Here is an 18,698-nt window from a genome sequence, read left to right on the forward strand (position 1 = left end):
ATTAAATTGCAGTACTCTAGATGGGAGATGACAAGGGCATGGATCACTGTCTTTAGAAAAGGGGGGAAACTGGTGAACTTGTTGAAGCTGGCCAAATACTATCCTGACCATGACTTCCATCTGCTGTTACAGCAGGATCTATAAATCCAGGAGGAACCCCAGATTGCACAGCAGCTCTTTTCAGGGGAAATCAGTGGGTTTCAGTTCTTTCTTAACATTGTGTTCTGATATTTTTATTAGAGAAGGTCTTGAGAAAGGACAGATACTGGTTTTGATTTAGTGAAAGAAAAATAATATATTTTTTTTCCAGATTTTTTCAAGGCCTTTAGAGCTCTATGGTTCTGTAACCTTAATTCCATACTGATAAGACAATTTTCTTCTTGAGTGTTAGGCTGTAACTTTGTCAGCTGATAAAGGGAATATATAAGTTGAAAGGTTACTATTCACTTGGTTAAAATTATAATCGAAACTTCTCTTTCGAAACTAATAGATTTGTATTTCTTATAGATTTGCCTTGGTGGTTGCTTCTAATTCGCCAAAAAGTAGTTGTTGGCAAGCTTCCAGGAGATCATGATGTATGTAAAATTACAAAAATTGTAGCAGTACCACTTTCTGAAGCAGAACCTCAGGACCTGGATCTGGAGGTAAGATGAAATCCAGCAATTCATAAAAGAAGTGTTTCTACCAACTTGTATGATTGGAATGATAACTGAGTAGAAATGAAAGTTAGCATGATCAAATCAGGCAGCCATGCTGGATAACAAAGGCAATTTTTATGTAAACTTTTATAATGTGACAGTTATTTGCCACAAATGATCACTGGCTATTAAGTGGATATAAACCTTTCTTATCAGACATCTGGAGCAGCTCTTCCTTTCCACCACTCAGTTGCTGTCTTTTACTGAATGGTTTATTTATTGCATTTATATCCTGTTTCTTCTCAGGGTAGCATTGTTCCACAGTCATTTGCATTGTATCAGATATCTTTTTAATGTGAAGTCTCTGCTATGATTAAACATACAAATGACTTTTAGTTTTGCCAATAAGTCCTGCTCCAACCTACTTGTTAATTAAATCTTTGACAAAGACCTTTCTCAAGGTTAGAGAGTAGATAGGGTAGAAAGAAACTTATTAAATGTGGTACTAATCTTCTAACTTTTAGCAGATACAGATAGTCCCCAGTTTAAGAATGAGTTCCATTCCCAAGGTCTGTCCTTAAGTCGAATTTATATGTAAGCCAGAACAATATTATTGTATAATACTGTATAAGTAATATTGTGTAATAAACTTGAACCATTGTTTATTTAACTCAAATCATTGTGTATTTAACTCAAATTTTGCTATAGTAGGCTCCGTTCTTAACACTGGGTCATCCTTAAACTGGGCATTCTTAACCTGGGGACTACCTGTATTAGATAACTCTTCAGTGATAACTGGTCCAAACGAGTGAATTCTTACTTTATAACTCTTCTGGTTTTCCACTATTTGTTATCCTTATTTTATTGTAAAATGTATATGAAAGGCGGGAGTATATATTCACTAAATAAATAAATAAATTTTAAACGTGTATTTTGTGTCATGCAAATGTTAGCTTTTATTTAATGTTCTTTAGAAAAATAATATTAATTTGTGAATGCATATTTTATATAATCACTAATTATTCCATTAAGCATCTTTTTAATGAAATTGTTGCTTTTCAGCCCTGTAAAAAACATCACTTTGGAATATATAAAACTGAGAAAATTACACAATCTCCAGATGATTCTAAATTTCTGCTGAGGACCTTCACTCAGATTAAAACAAATGTTTCCTCTTCTAATAAAAAGAAGGTGAGATTTATTTGTCAGATTTTAAGGAGTTTTCAATTGTGCACACTGTAAACAATACTCACATATGTATTTAATTTTGTACTTTTCCTCCAAAGAGTTGATTAATACATTCGCAGACATTCAAGCATATTTCTATTTCACTTGCTCTCAAAACATCTTGACTAAATTGCCCTTTTCCCTTTCCCTCCCACCATTTATTTCTATTACCTTTTTTTTCCTGTTATACTTCTGAACTTCACTAAAATTCCCATGAGTGTAATCAAGGGTACCTTACCTTCTCTGCCAGATAGTTGATCTCTCCTATTTCCATCCTGTATGATCTTTTTGCTTAAATGAAGTAGATCAAACTTCACTACTTGAAGCACTTCATGTCTTTATGTTATTTGGCTGGTTCCATCCCTATTTGTCAAATTCAGTTCTAATAGAACCTCATCCTTGTTTCTTTCTCTCTCCTTGGGGTCCCAAATATCTGTGTTTAACTCTGCTGTTCTTACTTGGAATATCGTGAGTACTATCTTTCAGTATTTTGCATAAGTTTGAAAATACTTAGCTCTGTTCCAGGTGATTTGTAACTGTACAATTGTGCAGCTCTAACAGTATGCTTCAAATTTCTACTTGGACATGTTATCACCATTTTAATCAGTATGTTCAAGATTGTGCTTCTAATCTCTCCTCTAAAGTTCTTCTCTGATATGCCAATGTCTGCCCATATCTGTTTGCCCCATGAAAGAATTCCCAGCAACACTTTAAATAATGCATTCATTTTATCAGATGCAAAGCCTTGGATTCTTTTGCCTTCTTTGTTTCTTACATTTAGTTTGTCACTGACTCACCTATGTTACTGAATAACTTTGCAACAAATATTTAGCTTCCTTTTTTTTCCTGTCCATATTCAATCTCAGATATTGCAGCTTTCTTCTATTTGGTTTTCTATTGTCATATTTTGGGCCTCTTGCCTCTGGCTATAACTGTACACTGACATTCATATTGTTGTTCATACTGATATCAGCAGTGATCCCGATATTTTTTTTCCTCTGTTTTAAGATACAGCTTAAAATCTATCATTATTTGCCATAAGTTTTGAATTATTTTATTCCAGGAAATCCAGGTTGCTGTTCTTCACTCTTTCCAATTCAACCATGCTGTTCTCATAAATGACTATATTCTCTCTTCTTTAATTAGGCTGTATCTGGAACTTGCTGCCAGAATGCCCATGTGATTCTCTATTTTTTCTTTTGAACTAAAAAGTAGGTCAGCCCACATGAAAAAAAAATCCCTACAGATTATGTTTAGGGACTTCATAGGTTAAAGAAAAAGAAAATTATAACAAATTATACATGGTTTGAAGAAAGTGGGTAGATATTTCTTATTCATGATTAAGACTTAAATTCATTTAATTAAATTTATGGATAATCAGAACAAGAAAAAGATTTCATACAACATGTAATTAACCTGGAATTGGTGCAGTACAGTATATGACAATATCTACTACTTTAGGTTTTAAATGATGATCAGAATGATTCTGCACTAATTTTGTCCATCAACTAGTGTTACATACATTAAACCTCCATGTTCTGAAAAAATATATTTCAGGATACCAGTTTCTAGGTGATAAACAGCAGGGGTAATAAAGGGCATCCTACAATTATCTGGTGGCCATTGTGCAGTAAAGGATGCTGAACTGGATAGTTACATGGTCTGATTTAGTAACTATATTACATAATGTAATCATGCAGTGGTTGAAATGGGTCTGTTTTGCTAAGTAATCATTCTGCTGATGTGGAACCAAAAGAAATATTGAAAATGCACTGAAACAAAGGGTGAGAATCAAACACTGAAACTATTACTGTATGGTTCATAAATTCTAATTTTTTTCATTTATTTTTCAAAAAATCTGTGTCATTTCTCATTCAACATATTCCCTATTAAAACATACATAACAAAAACAAAATGACTGAGTCCTGAAAAAATACTCATGATACTGAATGCTTTGATGCACAAATCAATGAGTACTACATATGAAAACATATTAATGACCTGGTTCTATCAAATATATAAGGATATAGACTAAAGTTATTTTGCAACCATGAATGGGTTTAAATCAAAATTAAAATTACCACAGCTGCACATCCCCACAAATGTCTATTATAGCATATTTCTTTAGCCTTCAGTTTGAAATTAACATATACAGTACTCACCTGGAAAACTAACTGAATCACGAATGATAACACAAACTGTAAAAATTAAAAGTTTGCATTAGCACAACTACTACATAAATATCTAAATCTAAAATTACAAATTACAAATTCAAAGAAATAACTTTTGTCCAATGATAATTTTTTGTTGAAATTAATCCTCCTCAAGCTTGTTTCTAATTATGTTCCATGTTATAAGACCTTTTTATGATATCTGTATGCAAAACTGTTCACTTTGGGGCTTCAGTTTTTTGTTTGCAGTTCAGCTCTTTCATTTGATTCTTACTTTAAATTTTCTTTTAGCCACTGCAGCATAAGAATTTAAGGAAATTGTGGGGTATAAATAACCCCCCTTGTGATGGAATGTATCCATGAGGAGAGTGATGTGAGAGATCAAGGCTAACGGGGGGGGGGCATTCCAGGAGGGGAAAGGAGACAAGAGGCAGCACAGTCCGCAGGGGAAGTGTGGGAAGACTAAGAGGTTCAGGATAGCCACTCCCTAGAATCTCCCAGGGTACATCCACTAGTTGCTGTAGTACAGATTTAGTTTGGCAAGATTCTGTCTATAAGCTGTAAGCAAATAAAGGAACTGTACTAGACTGGACTGTTTCATCGTTGTTCTTGGGCTGGGTCTGACACCCCTACTATTTCAGTTAGATAAATTCCTGAGAATGATTTTCATTTTCAAATGATTCAATTCAAATAATTCACCCTTATTACATCAGCTGCAGTGATTACAAGGGAATTATCCTCTAGGGTAAAAATGCTTTGATTCAAGCCCAGCTCTATGTAGACACAACCAAATGTTTTTTTGGCAACAGTATAGAAGTGGTTTACTATTGCCTTCTTCAGGGATATCTATCCTGTAGCTCTGGAATTCCTTGTGGCCTTCCCCCCAGATATTCCAGTAAGGGTGACTTTACTTTGTATTTAAGCACCTTGTTGTATTAATTAAAATATATACTTGCTAAAGTTCCTCCATAAATACATTTCTCAACAGAAATTTATAAGCTATGGTTGCTTGGGCTCCCAGTAAAGCTAGTCCAGAAAATTTTCTCCAATGCAATGCAGCATACCAACCTTACGAGTGGACTTAATGGACCATCTCTTCACTTACAAAGTCATTGATGAATTGTTAATTGCTGTGTTTTGAGACAATCGATTTTGTGGTTCAGGAGAAGGACATAACTGTTTAAGATGGGCAATTTTTGAAGTGGTTTATTTATGAATGGTCATTTGTAAGCATGTGGAGAGAATTGTTTTGTCTTTTAAAGTTGTGGATACAGGATTTAAAACTTACTATGAACTGTACTTTTAAAAAAATGTTGGATGTGTTGCTGTCTTAATGTTATTTTATTAAATTAAAAAATAGTACTTTTTACATTTTTTAGGATACTGGTGAAAACTTGTCTGTTGGAATATGTTTGAGTTACATTATGTATTATGTAGAACTAGTACATTCATATATTATATACAATGAAGAATCTGTACAACATGTGTTTTCTCTTGTAACTCTAGATTTTTCCTCATATTATTCTTAGTCATAAACTGGGTAAGTAACTTTACTTGAACTGTTACTTCTCAGCCTTGTAGAATAAAATAATAATAATAATAGCATATTTTATATGGAAAACATAAGGTATCTGCAAAGTTGTGATTCCAACTGTACTTGTTTGAAAAGGCCTAATCAATGAAAGACTTATGCAAAAGCATGGCAAAGCAAATGATCGATTGTATGTTATGAAAGATCACTTTTAGTGTAGCGGTAGGAATCCAATTCACTGTACTGAAATAGAACATTCTGCCGTTTTGTAGGTTAAAGAAAGTAAAGAGAAAGAAAGACTGGAGAGGCGTCTACTGGAAGAACTGTTCAAAATGTTTATGGATGCTGATTCTTTTTATTATAGTTTGAGTTATGACTTAACAAACTCTGTGCAAAGGCAAAGTGCATGTGAGAAGACTAACTTGCCCCTCTGGAAAAAGGTAATAATCTGTCTCTTGAAAGATCAGCCATAGATATGTATGGGAATATATGTTATATTTATCAAGGAAAGAAACGTTAGTGTTTCCTTATTTTTCACAAATGAAGTTCTTGTTCCTGGATTGTTTTGGTGAACATGAATTGTCCTATAGTCTTTTAGACTTCACAGTTTTCTGTAATATTTGGTTTACTTTTATATTTTTCAGGTTGATGACAGATTCTTTTGGAATAAACACATGATTGAAGATCTGATAAATCTTGGTGTAAGTAATATTCCATATGCTTGTAGTTTATTGGGAACTTCAATGAATTATGCATCAGATAGTTCTGTTTTCTTGGTACTGTTTAGTCTGATTGGCAATTAATTTTCTCATTTATAATCCATGTAATTTATCCTAATTTTTTGTGATGTAGAAATTTAGGCTTCTATTTAAGTGACAAGTGGAATTGTTACTTTCTACAGCTTTCCATCTGAGATATCATGCATTCCTCCATGATTTCATCTTTCTTAAGAGATATGATTTTGACATTGGTTAAATAGCTGAACCTACTAAAGTTAATTAGAGTCTAGTGTGACTATTAAAAATCTACTTTTAAGTGACACTAAACCATACTATGTATTTCTAAATTGTAGTAAATTAAGCTATAAAAATGCCACTTAAACAAGTAAAACTATTTCTCTATAATGGGTGTACTTCTGTATGGAAAATGAAAAGAAGCGTAAGCACTTTGCTATAGTGTCTTGGAAAAGCTTTATTTTTCTGTTACATATATGAAAGCGAATGCTCACAATACTGGGTAATAGCACTATATCACTTTATGTAAGTTAGCAGATCTGAATTCCTTCTCCCAATAATTTAGTGTTTTGGTGTGAGAGGATGGGTGTATACTGATGATAGCATCTGTGGCCTTCCATTCTCTTGAGTGTTAAGGGAGGAGGAGGATGGATGGTGACAGAGAGGAATGGCTACCTTCATAATCAGATTCAGACTCCAGATGATGATCCTCAATTGGTGATAAGGAAATGAAAAAAAAAAAGAATGAAAGAATTGAAGGAAAAGAATTGGAGAAGAAAAGAAAAGAAGCCAGAAGCCCTGAAGATGCCAGGCAACTGAAGACAGAGCAATCAGTGGAGTTGGGAGAAGGAGAGAGGTGGGGCTGCCAGGTGTAGTTGGCTCCATGGCAGCTGACTGATGGAAGGGAATATGTGCAGGAATCTCTGGGGGGTGGGGTTGAAGGCAGCTAAAAAAGGCTCAGTAGCAACAGGCCTGATGGAAATCATAAGCAGTTGGTGAAGCTCCTACAGCCCCTTACAAGTGGGCATGGACTTCCAGAGCAACCCAAACTGAGAGAAGAAAGGAGTAGAGTATAAAGTAATTAATCCCTCCTCCCCCTTCGTGCATCTGGCAACACTATGCCAGAGGTGGTGCCAAGCAGCTCCAGGTGGCCAGCTATGACCGCAATACACAAACCAATGCTAATGTGGGAGCTAGAGGTAGAGAGGGCCAAGTACTAGAGGGATATGGATGGGAAGAACCAAAATGGTCCAAATGCTGGCAGATGGCGTTGACTCAGCAACAGCACTGTAGGCTGGGTTGCTACTAGCTGCAATCTCAGAGGCCTTGAGCCAGCTCCAATAACCAAGTAGAGGGCAGAGTTGTATAATAGAAAGAAAATAATGAGGAAAGGAGCTAGAACTCCAGTGTAGGAAAATGTATAAAAATAAGAACCAAATTTAGAATGACAGAATAAATGAATAGTAGAAGTAAGGAATGAGTCTTTGGAAAAGTAAAGATAGAATAAGAATGATATAAGTCAAAGCTTGGGCAGAGAAGAAAATAAAGCAATAAAGCATAAAATAGAGAAATTGTAGATGGTGTAAGACTGGAATACTGACAGGGAAATGAAGAAAAGCATTGGGAACCTCTTTCAGATGTGTAAGCCTATAGAAATAGAGAATCTAACAAATCACAGAGTTTTTATCATGAAACGCAGTCTATTTTTGTAACATTTTTTTTAATAAAAAAAAAATCCTAAAGGAGTTGGTCTATGTGTTTTGCCTGGGTTTGTCACCACACCTGGATTGGCTATAAGCATTACCACATGGTATGATGTTCTTGAAAAAACCTTTCCTAGCAGGTAAATAAGGCAGCTGGAAGGCATTGGCGGATATGTACCCCATTCAAATGGATTCATATGCTGCTGGAAAAGTATTTCTGAGTTGCCTTTTGGCCTAGATAAGACTCTAAAGGTGGCCTCCAAGTAAATATTTTTAAAAAATTAAACTTAAAACGTCACTCACACCAAGCAGAAAAAAATAGATTAAAAAAAAAAAAAGAGTCAATATACTTTAAAATTACTTCATGCAGAATCGTGCAGAACAAAAATGTTTCCACAGTCCATCTAAAATTTAACTCATAAAACTATATGCAGTATCTTTGGAGTGACTCAGTTCTATCCTATACTGGCCAAACCCTCTTGTAAGATAACAGTTTATGATATCATATATAGCTGTTAGGTGCAGTAAAAGCACGTGAGTGTATTTACTCTGGTTCCTTGCAAAAATCATCTGACAAAGATTAATTATTTCCCCAAAACCTGGCCTGAATCTGGATGGAAAAGTATCCAGTTTCATCCTATGGCTCTGTTGCCATCATTTGTTGTACAGCCTTGCTTGGAAAAGAGATATTGGAGATTCAATATTAATAACCTAAATTATTCACTGTTTCCTTTAGAGGAAGAGAAAATTCCAAATAAGCACTTATAATTTCCACTATTCAGTTGGTTGGTTGTTTTCCAACAAATTTTGGTAAGGTTCATATGGTCAGCAGTCCAGGTAACCCTGATTTACAGTGAATTGTCTATTAAAATTATTTTCTTAATTTTTAATTGTAATATGTAGTACAATTAGCTAATTTTATTATTATACAATAGAACTTCCTATTATATTAAATATGGTAATAATAGTACAGAATAATACATTGCTTGGTTATTTCATAGTAATCCATAGTCAGATATTTATTAGTTTAACAAATGGAAAATTTAGAGGAAGAACTTTGAATACTATTGGTGCAGCTGTTTTCATTTTTTTAACTTTTGGGCTATATATATATGTTTTAATGTGCTGCAGCAATCTGAAGTGGATGTTTGGATTATCCCAGTCATTCAGGGATTTGTGCAAATTGAAGAACTTGTAGTTAATTATAATGAAACATCAGATGAGGAAAAAAGCAGTCCTGAAACACCATCTCAGGAGCCTGTTTGTGTAGATTACATTCACCCAAGTTTTCTCGTGGCACTTATCTCACGGAGAAGCCGCCACAGAGCGGGTAAGTTTATTCAGTATAGTCTAGAGACCAGAAAGCTCTGGTGAATTGTTTTGTGGAAATAAGTACTTAAATACTTTTTGTGTTTCTATACAGAAATTAAAAATTGATTCAGTTAAGGTCACAATAAGCTCTTCAAAAAAATTGGACAAGGAAATTCTCTAAAGATTTGACTTCTTCCAGACAGTAGCTCCTTCATCCCATATACTCAGAGAGTAGGACTTACTTCCTTTCTTTGTGGGGTGAGGGTAGAATGAAGGGAACATTCATTCTAAGGATATTATATGCTTGCATATGTTGTGGTAATGAATTTCATAGGTTAATTATACAGTGTACGTGTTGAAGTCATTTCTTTTTCCTGTTCTACATCTACAAGTGAGCTTTGTCCTATAAGAGAAAGATAAGCATTTCTCTTTGTCCATATTTTCTATGATTTCCTATGGTTCTGTTACAATCTACCCTTAGACATTTTCATCCAACCTAAAGAGTCCCAAATATTCTAGCCTCTTGTCATATGGAAGATGTTTGTATCTCCTGAACATTTTGGTTCTGCAGTTTTTCCAGCTGTATTGTATTTTTCTCAAGTGTGGGAGCCAAAGTTGGATATGAATGTGCTGTAGATTTAGATATTTATAAAAATATATTTATGCTGTGTTGGCAGAATGATTTTCAATCCTGGTAGTTCTATTTTCAATCCATTTCCTAAAGATTTCTAGCATGAAATTTTCTAGGGTGCACAAAATATTTTATTTTGAACTGTCATAATTCAAAATGTCCTATTTTTTGTGTTTTGGAGGTAGTTTTAGCTTCAGAGTGCTTCAGTCTAAGAACAAATGTGTTTTGAATTCAGAACATATCCAAAATGTTCGGAGTAGCTCATTTTGTGTTCAAAAAAGTCTTTTGCACTCTAGACAGCACATTTTGTGAAATATCATGCTCAAAATAAATCATTTGGACATCTCTAGAATTTGCCTTCTTAACATTATCTTGTATAGAGTTGACAACTTCATTCACTATCACCTGCAGATCCCTTTTCTGGTTTGTTATGGATAGCTCAGAACGCAACAGTTATATTTGAAGTTAGGGTTTTTAAAAATGTTTACTTAAATTGAAAAAATGTTTGTTTGATTATTTGCCCAGTTTAAATAGATCTTCTGGAGCCTTTCACAGTTATTTTTGGTTGTATTATCCTTTGTAGTTTAATATTACCCATAAAATTGGGTGGCTTACTACTTATGCCTAAGTCAAACTTATTTATGAACAAGTTAAAAGATGCTAATCCCAGCATGGATATCTGAGGGTCTCCTTATTTCCCTCATTGAGAAAATGTTGATTTATTTTTATTATCGTATGTTTTTTAAGCAGTTAACAATCTATGCTAGGATGGATCCTCTTCTCTCATAAATGCTAATATTACTCAAGAGACTTTGATGAGGAATTTTGTCAAAGACCTTTGGAAATGCAGTATTTAGTAGCTAAGGAATTAAGTGGACAAATGTTATGTGAGCAACCTCTTTTCTGAAATTCTTTGCTTCTTTCCTAGGAATGCGTTACAAACGAAGAGGAGTGGATAAAAATGGGAATGTAGCAAATTATGTAGAGACTGAACAGTTGATCCATGTTCATAATCACACTCTGTCTTTTGTTCAGACAAGAGGCTCTGTGCCTGTTTTCTGGAGTCAGGTTGGTTATAGATACAACCCACGGCCACGTCTCGATAAGTGTAAGTATTAATATAAGATATAATGCAGTTACAACATTATTCAATGGCTTTTCAAATTTGTTGCTAACTTTTATTACAAAGCTGTTTTTTAAAAATTATTTTCTGCTTATGTCTCCCTATCATGTACCTAGGCCATCATTGTCATCTCCATGGTATTTTTATATCAATGTAGTACATAATAAATTAAGATTTTCTTGTGTTTTATATTAAAAAAAGTCAACTATATTTGATATAAATACTATAAAACTAAATTTCAATTTAGTCAAATGTTTTACAAATATTTAATTTTTTTCCCTGACAAATTCTTAGAATGACATGGTATTCCAGGTAAATGTGTATCTGCATGTTTATATGTGTATCTGTAGGTGTACATATCTATAGACTTTTAAGGTAATAACTTGAGTCTCTTCTCTTGCTTCATATTTTTCTTGAGAAGTAACCATAACAACTACTAAACTAGTCATATCTTTGGTGATTTCCCCCCCCCCCTCCTTTCTGGCAGGATATGATCACACTAACAGGGTTAAAAGGCACTCTCTTGGTAATACATTGTCCTCACCCACTTTTTCCAGGAAATTCTTGGTATCCTATTGAGCAATTTACTGGAGAGTATTGGCAAGGCTTCATGACATGACCTGTCCCCTCCTCATTGGTCAAACAGGCAGCAATGAGAATGGAAGGGAAAGGAAAGGAAAGGAAAGGAAAGGAAAGGAAAGGAAAGGAAAGGAAAGGAAAGGAAAGGAAAGGAAAGGAAAACTGGTAGTGCCTTAAGCCCTGGTTTGCAGAAAACCTTACCTTTGGTCATTCTGACTACCTGACTCTGCTGTGGTCCTCCTTTCAAATACTCCTCTTCTGTCCCCAACCCCACCATGCAATATCCACTTCCCCAATCCTTATTCAACAGCATCTCCTACCCAGTGTGGACACAGAGAACAATTTTTTTCCTCTTCATATGATTCAGAATGAAGCAGTAGAAGTTCCTTGTTAGATCCTCTTAATGCTTTAAACTGTTAATAATTAACAATGACTAAAACACGACACAAGGAGCTCCATCCAAATGCTGAGCCTTGTATTTAGTCTGCCATTGCTTCCCCGGAAGTCAGTACAAGGTTGCCACATATTCTGATCATATGCTGAATATGTACAGATCAGCATTTAAAAAACTACAGTTAAAAATAAGTAGCTTCTTCTTATAGAAAGATGTTTTGTTATTTATTTGCTGACATACATTGCTTAATAATTATTTGTAAATAGTATTCCACTGAGTTCTAGAATCTATGATAATTCTTTTAAATATAATCATTACATCTCTGATCCGGTCTAGTTATATGCTGTTCCAGTCTAATGCCGCTGCTTTCCATGCACATATCTCAAAGGAGTGGACAAACAATATACCTTTCTTTTGCAGGTGAGAAGGAAACTGTAACTTACTTCTGTGCGCATTTTGAAGAACAATTAAACATTTATAAAAAACAGGTGGGTTTCCCCTTCTTGTAAGACCATGTTAAATTACTGACAGTTTTGTACAGTATTGTGCTTTAATATTTTGAAAAAAATATGAAGATTTTGGCAGTATCTATTACTTTGCAAATTAAAATAATTTGATAACTATGGAATTCTGGGTTGTCTGTAATGATGGCTTTGTGCTAGTGGAAAGCATTGTGACTTTTGTTTGCTGAGGCATCTGATACTTGCTGAATTTCTTCTGCAATTTCTTCTGCAGTTTCTGTCCCATCACTAGTCATGTTCCACAGGAGTCTCAATTTTCTGGGGCAACCTTTTGGGGCCAGGAAAAGTTTCTAGGAGCTGAAGACACAAAAGCTGAATTGCCTCATGTTACATAAACAAAAATGTATTCCTTTAGAGTGAAGCATTTAGTGGACATGACTGTCCATTCAGTGCATTCCTGATTATCATCAAATGTGGGATTAAAATATAATGATTTGAACTTTTAGTATTCATTGATTGCTTCTTAGCAGTCATTTAGAACTAGGCACTTAAGAATTGTCTTGAATTTTATTTAAAATTAAAATAAGAAACACCACTCCTGCGCTACCTAGTGATAATGAGACATGTACATTACACTTCATAGTTTTAAACATGTTTTTATTTTCCTGTCTTTAAATAGATTATCATTAACTTGGTGGACCAGGCTGGACGAGAAAAAATTATTGGTGATGCTTACCTTAAACAAGTTTTATTATATAATAATCCAGGCCTTACATATGTTTCATTTGATTTCCATGAACATTGGTAAGATTGTCAAAGAACCTTAACGTAACCATTAAATATTGAAATGTTAAACCATTGCATTCTATTGCCACTTTGAAAAATATGCCTAAATAAAAAATGTATTCCTGTATGTGTGTATATGTATGTGTATATAAATACTCAGGTGTAGCAGTCTGTCTTGATTAATCTATGGCTTATTTGGTAGCAGATTATAAAAAAGAGGAAAAACTCTGGGGATAATTCTTTTTCAGATTCTGCGAAGTAAACAGCACATTCTTTTAGAACAATAAAAAAATTACAGCAAACTCTGCCTTCTTTCTATCTTTTAGCCGTGGAATGAAGTTTGAAAATGTTCAAATCCTTACGGATGCCATTTCAGATATAATCACCGATGTAAAGTGGTGCTGGTAGGTATTTGGTGTTGCCTTAGACGTTTGGATCAGGCAAAAGCTTGGAGAATGCGAGGCAAGAGATGCATCCCCATACAAAATTTTCATTTAGAGCTTTATGTTTTCCATAAAGATGAGAGATTCTGCAAAAAGAGATCTGTTGTGCTTTGGTATGATTAACTTTCCTATATATAAGCACTGAAGACTGATTTATTTCAGTATGAGTGTGAATATATGTTCTTATTTAGTACTGTATGGGATAGCCATTTTTTCTAAAGTTTCCCAATTATTTAATTTCCCTTTTTTTGGAAGGGTGGACCAAGCTGGTGTGATTTGTAAACAGGAAGGAATTTTTCGTGTTAATTGTATGGATTGTCTGGATCGAACCAATGTTGTTCAAGCGGCAATTGCTCGTGTTGTTATGGAACAGCAGGTACAACAATGTAAACTATATTGATTGCCCTTAAGCCGAACACAAGTATAGGGATTTTGAAAAATCTACTTATGATTAAATTGCTCCAGAATAATTCATATAGAAGAGATGAACTTACTGAAGAGAAATATTTATAGTAGTGCTAAAATGTGTCTTCTAGTAATTGTATAGATAATACTGAAATTCAAAATTTAAAGTTAAGAGTTTTACACTGATGCCTTTAAGTAAAATGATTTAAAATGCCTTTTGTGAAGGTCTTACAAGATAAGTTTGATTTTAGCCTGGTCATGCAGCTTACATTCAGGGCAATAAATACCCTGTTAAAAAAGATAATAAGAAACTTGTAGTGAATGCACATTTTCAGTAGGCAGGATCTTATTATTTCTAGAAAGTAGTATAATTTGGATTATTTTGGAGATTTCATCTTAAAATTCTCACAAGAACTTGTTAAATACAGGAAGCTTTCCCCTATTTGGTGCCCCTATAGTCCAATATATGTATTGGACCATAACTCTTATTATAAAATGAGAATTGTTACCTGATACATTTTGGGGTCATCGGGTTAGAGAAGACTGGCCTGAAGTTTTCATTGTTTTACCTTTTATTTTGTAGTTTTCAGTAAAATGAATGACAATTAATAATAACAAATACATTAAATTTCAGCTGAAAAAATTAGGTGTGATGCCTCCAGAACAGGCATTGCCAGTGAAGTGCAATAGAATTTACCAGATCATATGGGCTAACAACGGTGATGCCATAAGCAGGCAATATGCTGGAACAGCAGCTTTAAAGGTAAATATTTTACTTGATGTAAGGAAAAAAAAGATTCTTCAGGACCAAACATGTGTTGTATTGTATTTTATTTATTAGTCACTGGCTGTTGCATCGGTTTTAAATGAAATAATTGAGATCCTGTGGATTCTACGTGCTTTTCTTATTGCTAAGAGTTTAGTTTTTCAACACTGAATGGATAAATTTATGGCCCTACTCAATGGATTCAAATTGTGATTTATGAATGAGTTGCTTATAGACATTGATTATGTATGGAAGATTACAATAAAATAATGGCCATCCTTTATTGGAACTGTTGTATAAAGCGTCATGCATGCATGCGTGACTTAGACTTGGGTCTTCCTTGCTATACAGCACATTAGACAACTGTTGTTCTCCACAATGTCAATCAATCCTTATATTATAATTTTTATTGTTTCCTTTTTTCTTTTGTTTGAGGTGTTTTTTTTTTTTTGGTTCTGTTTTACTAAAGGCAAAATATGAATCATATCAAAGTGAATGTGAATATAGGACGGCTATGTTTCTACAATACACAAAAGCAGAAATTATGTTTTATTAATCCCATTGGCTAGGTTTACATAAAATACTAAGCCATAGTCAAACAAAGCACAATATGATTTAGCATTATGTCTGAATCTAGCAAATATGCCTTCAGTTTTATATTTACTGTGTTTATATAACAGGCTTAACCTGTTTTACCAAATTTACCCATTTTCTGTGTTTGCATAATATGTTGTATGTGGAATAGTTCTGATAGCTTTACATACAAACCATAGTTAATACCAGGGTTGTGCATTTCCAACCTCTTGTTCTTAAATTGGCTGGTTTAAGTATGTTCTGTAAACACAGCTGCTGGGCATTTATGGTGTACAGTATTTATTGGGAGAACTTTGAGGGGGGTGTTTTCAGGGTGGAAGAGGATACGTTTTGATTTGAAGAAGCTTAACACATTCTTTCCCAGCCCTAATTTTTTGTAAACAATGTAACACAATCTGGGAATACTTCGAGGGCCAAAAAATGAAGCTGCAGAGCCATCCAATGTTGAAAGGAGAACTTTTTCTAAATGATATGTAAGTTACACACTGAATATTCAGAGATGCATTTTGTATAATAGGGTGACTTCACAAGGACTGGGGAAAGGAAGCTGGCAGGAGTTATGAAAGATGGCGTTAACTCTGCAAATAGATACTACTTAAACCGCTTCAGAGATGCTTATAGGCAAGCAGTCATAGGTAAGATAGTTGTCTCTATTTTTACACCATGTGTGAATGCCAAATGTGTAAAGTATTTGTGTTAATTTTGAATGAGCAGAGCACTGGGGCATATTCCTCATCATCCCCATTTGGCCCTTAATGCTGGTGAAAGTGAAGGAGCAAACCTCTTCATTTTGCTTTCTTTCTTTACTTCAGAAAGCAGTAAATCAGAGATCCTGATCTGCTTGCATGGAATAAGTCCTGATCAGCATCTCATTTAGATATTTGGCAGGAGGAGCCAAATTAGACTGAGTAGTATGTACCAACATGCTATTTGTTTGTGGTTAATTAAAATTTCAGTTCGGGTTTATCGTGATGTCTGAAAGTGGTTCCTCTATAATCGTTGAGCATATGTCTGTTGAATTTTCTTTGATGTGTTTTTTAAAAGCTATGCTTTTGGGAGTTTATGTCATGTGGAATACATTGTTTTGGAGATTCCTCATTATATTAATGAAAATCTTACCATATATGTTATTAAAATATAGTCTTGATTGGCTCATTTTTAGCTGATTCTTGAAATATTAGCAATAATTTTTTTCCATCAAGCATTAGCATATTTATTTTTAGTTGTTTGTCACTGATACTATTTCTTAGATTTTTTTTTTTCAAATTATGGTTGAAAGAGGGGTGCAATCCATAACTATACCCTTGACTTTCCCCTAATTATGGCCAAATTATGATTTGGAGGTTAGGAAAGCACCACAAATGGCAAGAAGCAGATATTTCTACCTATCTTCTATCAACAATTTAAGTACTATTTTTATAATCATACTGAATAATTAAAACCAAACTTTCATGGTATAAGTTAAATACCAGCTACTGTTTTCTGCGCTTAACTCCCATTTAGTCATTGTACATGCTCTGTATTTGTCTAGATTTAATGCAGGGTATTCCTGTGACGGAAGATCTCTATTCCATATTTACAAAAGAAAAAGAGCATGAAGCCTTGCACAAGGAAAATTTGAGGAGTCATCAGGAATTGATTAGCCAATTACTGCAAAGTTATATGAAATTGCTTTTACCAGATGATGAAAAATTTCATGGTGGTTGGGCACTGATTGACTGTGATCCAAGGTATGCAGAATCTAGAATTATTTGATTATATAATTTTACGGTTTTTTCCCCACAATTTGGCATAAGTGCAGCGAGAATAGAATATTTGAATTTTAATAATTGCCTTTTATGCTATTAGTGATAGTTATGAATTCTGTGTGATGAGTAGAGTAAGAAAGTTTGTAGTACTAATACTGCTAGAGAACAAAACAGCAAATTAAGACAAGAACTTTATACAATATCAAAATCTTATTACATTCAGTGCTGGGCAATTACAAATGTTATAAATTATTTTTTCAGTATTGTTGGTACTTTATGTATAATTGGATTATATGCAATACTGGTTTCAATCATAGAAATTTTAGTAATATCCGTAACCAATCTTGAAATTTCAAGTAAATTCAAAATACGATTATCAATCAAAGTACATTTTGACCTTTAAAGCACTTCAAAGTTTGGGATCAGGATACTGATGGATTGGTTATCCTGCTATGCTATCAAAGCACTGAGATTTATTTATTTGTTGCTTATTATGATTGCTTAGCTTTCCTACATTAAAATATTCAAAAGGCCCCTTCTTTGGGGGTACTCAGTATCTTTAGACTTAGTGGGTGGTATTAGGGAAAGGACCTTTTCAGTTACACTCCCACAGTTGTAGAATGTTCTCGCTAGAGAGTTTTTCTTGTGTTTATGTTTTGGTCCGTGTTTGGTGCTAGGTGAAATACTTTTCCCCCCATAGTATCTAAGCTTATATTGCATAAGGCTTAATTCTGTTTTAGGGCCTGCTGTTAATGGTTTTTAAGAAGTCCTTTAATCATTTGTTCTGTTTCATTGTGTGATTTAACTGTTCATGAACATTTGTTTCAAGAGTGAAAGAAAATCATTATAATGCTACAACACTGGTAACCATTTGTCACTGAGGTACATGGGATGGTGCAACATCAGGGTTGCAACTTCCTGAGCATAGCTGATGCTAGCATGGCAACATCTCATATAATGATGACACTTGGTCCTGATTATTGTGCAATGGAATATGATCATCTATGTGCAACTATACCACCAAAATAAGGTGTGAAATATATCAAGTCTGAAAACTGTTTTTGATAAACATACTTAATGGCACTTGTTAGCTGATTAAGTTAATGTCCTAAGAAATACACAGTAATTAAGAACTTTATTCTTGACAGCACAACTCAGATCACACAGATTTTATTTAGTTAATAAAGGATAATATAATTAAGGGCATTTCTTCTCTCAAGGACATCAACATTAGGAAACTAGTTCCTCAGCAGGTAAAGGACAGGACAAGCTGAGCAGTGGGAAGTGAATCTAGTGGGATGAATGTGCTCAGAACAGGAATCTCAGAATGTGAGGCAGGATGGCCACTCCTCCTTCTGTTTGGCCTTCTGAGCTCAATCCCTGCTTCTAACTGGCATTGCCAGGCCCTGCGGTGGTTGTCCTACTGCCTCTTCATTATTCTGGGTAGGGTGCC

At 34.3% G+C, this 18,698-nt stretch overlaps 1 protein-coding gene across 2 annotated transcripts in view; it reads left to right on the forward strand.

Moving 5' to 3' along the window:
• INPP5F (inositol polyphosphate-5-phosphatase F) overlaps positions 1-18,698 on the forward strand; it is a 59,749-nt gene that overhangs the window by 28,751 nt on the left and 12,300 nt on the right. Inside the window, exons 3-15 of one of the 2 annotated variants that reach the window (XM_007432695.4) lie at positions 508-644; positions 1,701-1,829; positions 5,840-6,007; positions 6,212-6,268; positions 9,136-9,334; positions 10,875-11,054; positions 12,463-12,530; positions 13,183-13,307; positions 13,616-13,693; positions 13,988-14,108; positions 14,772-14,900; positions 16,015-16,132; positions 17,029-17,227. In XM_007432695.4, the coding sequence (XP_007432757.2) occupies positions 508-644; positions 1,701-1,829; positions 5,840-6,007; positions 6,212-6,268; positions 9,136-9,334; positions 10,875-11,054; positions 12,463-12,530; positions 13,183-13,307; positions 13,616-13,693; positions 13,988-14,108; positions 14,772-14,900; positions 16,015-16,132; positions 17,029-17,227 (1,708 nt within the window). Of the gene's footprint in view, positions 1-507; positions 645-1,700; positions 1,830-1,893; positions 5,577-5,839; positions 6,008-6,211; positions 6,269-9,135; positions 9,335-10,874; positions 11,055-12,462; positions 12,531-13,182; positions 13,308-13,615; positions 13,694-13,987; positions 14,109-14,771; positions 14,901-16,014; positions 16,133-17,028; positions 17,228-18,698 lie in introns of those variants that run through there. The other variant, XM_088132676.1, reaches the window with a different exon arrangement.

Source organism: Python bivittatus, unplaced genomic scaffold (assembly GCF_059951505.1).
Source record: "Python bivittatus isolate LINGU-HERP-01145 unplaced genomic scaffold, Pbiv_v1 ctg000980_np1212, whole genome shotgun sequence".
In the NCBI taxonomy this organism is placed as follows: Eukaryota; Metazoa; Chordata; class Lepidosauria; order Squamata; family Pythonidae; genus Python; species Python bivittatus.